Source organism: Arachis ipaensis, chromosome B06 (genome assembly GCF_000816755.2).
Source record: "Arachis ipaensis cultivar K30076 chromosome B06, Araip1.1, whole genome shotgun sequence".
In the NCBI taxonomy this organism is placed as follows: Eukaryota; Viridiplantae; Streptophyta; class Magnoliopsida; order Fabales; family Fabaceae; genus Arachis; species Arachis ipaensis.
In genome coordinates this window covers 2,167,274-2,173,880 of record NC_029790.2, presented here as the reverse complement: position 1 = coordinate 2,173,880, position 6,607 = coordinate 2,167,274, and the positions used below count along the sequence as shown (strand labels likewise).

General features: G+C 33.1%; 2 protein-coding genes across 2 annotated transcripts in view; both read right to left on the bottom strand.

Moving 5' to 3' along the window:
* Positions 4,919-5,628, bottom strand: LOC110263477 (glutathione S-transferase zeta class-like). The gene is made up of 3 exons (XM_021104796.1): positions 5,551-5,628; positions 5,374-5,473; positions 4,919-5,252 (listed from the first exon to the last, which is right to left on the bottom strand). Exons 1-3 carry the CDS (start codon positions 5,626-5,628, stop codon positions 5,074-5,076), a joined length of 357 nt encoding a protein of 118 aa, XP_020960455.1. The 3' UTR covers positions 4,919-5,073.
* LOC107645179 overlaps positions 5,628-6,607 on the bottom strand; it is a gene marked incomplete at both ends in the record, with an annotated part of 1,224 nt that continues 244 nt past the window's right edge. The window contains 3 exons of the mRNA XM_021104794.1: positions 5,628-5,779; positions 5,856-5,906; positions 6,549-6,607. Of these exons, the coding sequence (XP_020960453.1) occupies positions 5,628-5,779; positions 5,856-5,906; positions 6,549-6,607 (262 nt within the window). The remainder of the gene's footprint in view (positions 5,780-5,855; positions 5,907-6,548) is intronic.

The window sequence follows — 6,607 nt, the reverse complement described above, 5'->3', positions numbered from 1 at the left end:
CTGAGTCAAATTTAAATATGACTAAATAAATAAAATAGATAATAATTAATATTATTTTTTATTTTTTTATATTCAATATTTACTGTAAATATAAAAAATACAATACTTAATAAATAAAAATACGAGTAGAAAATGGGTAAATCAATATGGTTACTAATGCCTTAAATTTTGTAAATTAGAGAATAAGTATGTATTCGGTTGTTTAGTAGTGATCACATAAATAATTGAGTAATTGGATTGTAAATTGATCTCACGGCGTGCACTTTATTTTTTTCTCATTTCTGAATAAAAAGGGGAATTAAGAAAAATAAGTAGTAATATATAATAAAAAAAAAAAAAAATGTTGCATATAAATAGATAATTGTTATAAAATAAGATCTCATTGTAAAATATTAAAATGTCTCATACTGCAAATCATGAAACTCAACCACAATGTAGTGGCTATTTCTCTCTATTTTTGACCATGATATAAGCTCTTCTTTTTCTGGTCAAGAGTACAATAACATCTAATTAAAAAAAAAACTGAATTAAAAGCATCAAATTAAGGACAAATAAATAAATAACATTATAAATTACTTATAACTTAAAAAATTTTTACCAATTTATTTTATATTAAACGATAAAACTAACAATATATTAATAAAATGATAAACCTTTAAAAAAGGTCACAATACAATTTCAAATATTTGTATAAAATAAACTGTTAAAATTTATGTTATCGATAAAATGATGCTATTATGTAATTTTTTTGACAAAAAGTAAAATAAAAAAATTGTGTAGCTTAATACAAATTAACTACGTACCAAATAAGTTAGATTGTTCATTTGTTTGTCTCAATATATTAGCATGAGCAAGAAAATTGAAATGATTAGTAGGAATTTTACGATTATCGACCATATTTTTTTTGGTGACTGATTATCGACCATATTTACTATACATGACTGCTTCTTAAAAGTTATTCTACACATGTGTGCAGTCGAAAGATGAATTCCACTTGATTCCTCAATCAGAAAATTTCAAAAGATATAAACCTTCTCTTCAATTAGTTCATTCTCAAACATCTTTGCCAAATAATTCTTGATTGAATAATGAATTTTATCATACTATAAAACAAATTAAATATAAAAGCTATTAGCACTTATCAACCTATTAAATTGCACTGTCTTTGATTTGTGTAAGGGTTTACTTACCAAATAAACTTAAAATACGAACAAAAAATATTTATAAATTGGACCTAGCATCACTTGAAAGAATCATGAAAAATAATCAACTAACTTTATCATCTATGATAACCATTTTTATGTAAGCAGTCTTGCTCTTGTCAAATTTAAATGGGACTTTTCATAACTTTATAATTCTTGCCTTTATTTTCCAAACTTTTTCATCACATAATCTATCATAGATAATACTATTGATAGAATTGTAGTTAGTAGTCATTAGGTATGAAGAATAAAAAACAAAAGAAGAACTATGTTTAAAATATGAATTTTCTAAATGATAAATAATTATAAAAATTAACTATTACTCATATGTATATACACACACACAAATTGTGCACATTAATAATTAGCCAATATTTTTAATGGAAATACTTACTACAATTAATTAAAAATTATGCCATTATATTTTATTAACCTTTATGATTAATTAAATGGAGATATACTTGCTCAGTATATATATATATATGCCAATACACTACAAGAAAAACACCCATTCAGGTACACTTGAAAAGTGTAGCCAAAAATGAAAAAAAATGATGCCTTAGGCTACGGCTACGCTTTTTGGGCTACGGCTACGCTTTTTAGGGTGATTCCTATTCGGCCGTTGCCTATTCTCAAAGGCTACGCTTTTCTGCACCAAGGGCTACGCTTTTGGCGTTTGGGAATAGGGTACGCTTTTCAAGTGATGCTGTCCAGGACCAAAGGCTACGCTTTTCAGCTTCCATTTTTACCAGAATAGGCTACACTTTTCAACGCTGCTGCATCACTTGTAAAACGTAGCCACATTGTATACTATAGCTACTCTATATAAGTGTAGCCTTAGGTCTCTTATTTTTTTTTATTTTCTGTATAACCATAGCTACTCTATATAAGTGTAGCCTTAAGTCCCTCATTGTTTTTTTTTTAATTTTTTTAAATTTTCCATCTTTTTCATGCTGATCTTCATCACCATCAAGAAAACTCTTTGCCTTAACAATTGTATCAGTGTTCATTCCCAGCGGGGCTGCTGCAAAAATACTTGCACTTCTAAGAAGTTTAAACAAAAAAATTCTTCTAAAGACGCACAAAAAAAGTGTAAATAGAAATTAAATAAACCAAAATAGTAAGATCACAAACTGAGTTGAAATACTAAAATATATATGATCATCATACTAATTGCTGAATAAATGGACAAAGAAAAAGAAATTAATTGCTGAATATACCATTCCCTATCTTCACTCCAAACAGCTTGAACTTTACTGCCAATAGGATATTTATCACCCAAACCAATCCCAGCATTATTTACCAAACAATTGTAACAGTTACTCATCTCGAACAAAACTAAAAGCATTCTAATAGCTCATTACCTATCAAAAGTAGTATGCCAAATTGCCTTGTGTTTTATTGAATAGCATATCAATTATATATACAATACTCTACCTAACAATTAGCTACCTGATTTCCTAATTATGGTAATGCAAGATATTTACAGCTAATAAAACGGGATACACCAAATCAACTAAAAACTGAAAGGAATTTGTTTTCTAATAATTTCTAATATTTAGCCGTGACATATGTGGCTTGATATGCATCAGATTTCATTACCCCCCTCAAGTTGGGGCATGTAAGTTACTAATGCCCAACTTGTCCAACATTATGCATCCTTCAATACGCTCTAGACCCCTTTAGATCTCTTGAATTCCCTGTCATATGGTTAGAGGCTCCACTATCTATAATCCACACAACATATCCTTCCTTACCAGTCATGCTTTCAGTTCTACTTCCGTTGTTGCCATTTAGCATCTCTAACAGCGTCTGCCATTGTTTTTGGCTAAGTCCAGTCACTGCGCTTCCTCCTATTTCTTCTTCATGGTTACTTGATTTTTCTGTTGTGGCTTGTGCTGTGTTGGCACGTATGACAGCCCCCCCTCGCAAGCGTCCTCCCTGCTTATGCGAGGTCTTGGTGTTGCTTCCCTTTTCGTCTCGAGATCGATCTCCCCACCATTCCGGATACCCAATCAGTTGAAAGCACCCCTTGATCTCGTGTCCTGTTCTTCCGCAGTGAGAACATACGAGTGGCTTTATTTCATTTCGGCTTTTGTGCTTGTACCCAGTGTGTACTGCCAGTCCCATTAAGCTTCCTTTGTCTTCCTTGGTTCTGCTGATCATCTTCATTCTCTCTTCCTGTACCAAAGTTGCATACACCCTGTTGAGAGAAGGTAGAGGATCCGTTGCGAGAATATTAGATCGCACTGTGCCATAGCTTACGTCTTCTAACCCCATTAGAAATTGATGCACCTTTTCTTCTTCCCTTCTCTTATCTAATCGTGACCCAATGTCACACTTGCAGCCTCCGCAAGAGCATCTAAGCACTGGTTCATGGTTTGCCAACTCATCCCAAAGAGTCTTCAGTTTTCCATAGTATTCCACCATAGCCAGTCCTTGTTGTTTGCACTCGGCAAGTTCAGCTTTCAATTGTTGAATTCTAGGACCATTCACGATGGAAAATCGCTCCTTGATTTCTTCCCAGAGATCCTTTGCATCTTCAGTGTATGAGATGGTAGAGCGCAGCCGTGGCTCAATCGTATTCATCACCCATGAGACAAGCATGGATTGAACCGTCCACCAATCCTCCATTTCAGATGCCCCTTCTTGTGGCTTCTTGTGAGTTCCATCTAGAAACCCCCACTTTCTCCTAGCACGTAGCGACACCTTCACAGCTCGAGCCCATTCTTCGTAGTTCTCTCCTTGTAATTGCACTTGTGTGATTACGTTTCCAGGATTGTCGCTAATGCTCAGATCATAAGGCGATGGTCCTTTGTTGGATCCATCTTCGTCCTTTTTTGAATCCTCTCTTTTTGGAGGAGTCACACCTACTCCAGCCATTTCAGCGGCAGAGGTTTCTTTTGTGTGATGATTATCAGAGCCAACCAGGCTCTGATACCATGCCAAATTGCCTTGTGTTTTATTGAATAGCATATCAATTATATATACAATACTCTACCTAACAATTAGCTACCTGATTTCCTAATTATGGTAATGCAAGATATTTACAGCTAATAAAACGGGATACACCAAATCAACTAAAAACTGAAAGGAATTTGTTTTCTAATAATTCCTAATATTTAGCCGTGACATATGTGGCTTGATATGCATCAGATTTCATTATAGTAAGCACTTTGACTTAGCAGATTTGATATCTCAGATAAATAAGATACAATATCACAGTATCTATTTGATTCCAGGAAACTCTCGGTTGATAAAGTTTCCAATGTCATAGTGGCCATACCCATGAAACAACACATTAATACACATGTCCTTCTCATTCCTGTATTCTTCCCCATATTTAGCTATGTTTACTAAACTAAGAGAGCTTGTGTCCCTCATTAAGACTGAGATAGGTGTCCTATTATTTATGCAGTGTGTATTAGACACAAATATTAGAAATAAACAAAAATCATATTCACTGAATCCTAGCAGTAGCATTAGAACAATAAATTTTATATCTATCTACAGATAAACACATCTGCCTTTTTTGTATCATATTTCAAAATAATTGTGGTTTGTTTTGAGATTGATTCTAAAAGTTTGTGACTTGTGAGACTTGGATACTAAAAAATTATAAGAAACAAAGGACCTTGATGATTTGTTGTAGTTTTTGAATTTCAATTTTTAACAACAACAAATTCTTGTTTATGAAAGATAACTACTGTTAAGATCTTACCTGAGCTCTCAGTTCGTCAGCAAGTTCCCTTTTGCGCCTCTCGTCAGGTTACATCAAGTTACACAAGTAAATTGAAGCAAAAGGTTTAAAAAATTGAAGACAAATTAATGAATAAAACTTCATAAACTAGTGCATCAATCAGAAACTTTTTCACCTCCAAATTTTGAGAAATACAGTGCTACAGCTAAATTTAAGTATAAAAATACGCATACAAACACACATGGTATAATAATAGTAACTGAGCATTGTCATATGAATTGCAAGTACCAGGAAAATTTCATCTCCAGTGGCATATCTCCCTGCGTGATCTTTTAGTAGCTTTTCAAGTGCTGAAAATAATGCAAAATATGCAACATTTAATTAAGGCAAGAAAAAAAACCACTCAAATGAATAATTGGTTTGGAAGTAACAAACCAGAATATATCTTAATAGCATTCAGTGAAGTGTCACCTGTGAAGCCCTTTCTAATGACACTTTGTGCCCAAGGAAGTTTTTCATGAGGGCCAACATTTTTCTCAATGACGTTATTCTGCAAAACAATATGTGCAACCTGTGGAGAGTGGATAAGATGATTAGAAAGCCGAGTAACAAAAAGGACTAGAGCTTAAGATTATGCAGCAGGTATACCTGAAAATTGAGTGCTCTTTTGGGAATGTCATGAGGCAGCGAAGGGTATTGAGGATAGTTATCATCTAAATACTGCATACATAGTATAAATAAGAATATATAAGAGAAACAGGGGAATTAAAATCATGAGTTGGAGGACCAACCATAATAATGGCTAAAGATTCAACAAGAACAAAATCGCCATCCACCAGAACGGGAATTAAAGCAAGAGGATTCAACTTGAGGAACTCTGATGGTTGTTTAAACAAGGCAATTTAACAATACATGTAACAGAAATAAATACATAGCATAGGTTTAGAACAAACCAGGGTCAGATTTGGAGGAGGCGGTGACAGCTACGTAGTGGTATTTTAAGCCTGAAAGAATGGGAATTGATTAGGAATGTGAATGTAAATGTAAATGTAAATGTAAATGTAGAATTGAATATAAATATCATAGAACAAATAGTATTGAGTCTTATATCAGAACAGAGGAAAAGAGCTCTGACTTATATTGTTTGCTTCAATAAATCTAACAAAAGAATAACATATTTTCTAGTTGAGTAATTTTTCCAGCTGAACCTACCTATTGCAAATGAAAAAACAAATCTCGTTAGTCACATTAGTCTATTTACTTATTTTACATTGAATTATTGGCTGAAAAACTCATAATCAGTGAATAGATGACCAATCCGAGGAGAAAAAGAGAAAGGACTAAGTACCAAAAAAAGAGATAAATAAAAGGCACAAATCTCACTTGTACACAGAAAAAAAAAGTAAAATTTAAGCAGAAAAACTCAGATCACAAATGAAACAACAGAAAGAAAAAAAAATTCTCCCCAGAGCTAACAACATTGTGATTACTCGATCGAAAATTCAGAATTACGAAAAGATAATAAGAGCTAGAGACAAAGGAATAACAAATCGAGCAGGAATTATACGAAATCAGAAACACATTGCCATAGCCACATGAAAATTCAAGCACAGAGAAAAATCATGATTGGATCATGGATGAGTTACCTCGGAGGAAGAAATTGAAGATGGCAATAAGGTTGAACGATGGAAAGAGATAAAAACCG

Coding starts and splice junctions, on each gene's coding strand:
- LOC110263477 (XM_021104796.1), bottom strand. CDS start 5,628: ATGCAGTATTTAGATGATAACTATCCTCAATACCCTTCGCTGCCTCAT. Junction 5,474..5,550: donor AAAGAGCACTCAATTTTCAG/GTATACCTGCTG, acceptor CACTCTCCACAG/GTTGCACATATTGTTTTGCA. Junction 5,253..5,373: donor CATTAGAAAGGGCTTCACAG/GTGACACTTCAC, acceptor CATTATTTTCAG/CACTTGAAAAGCTACTAAAA.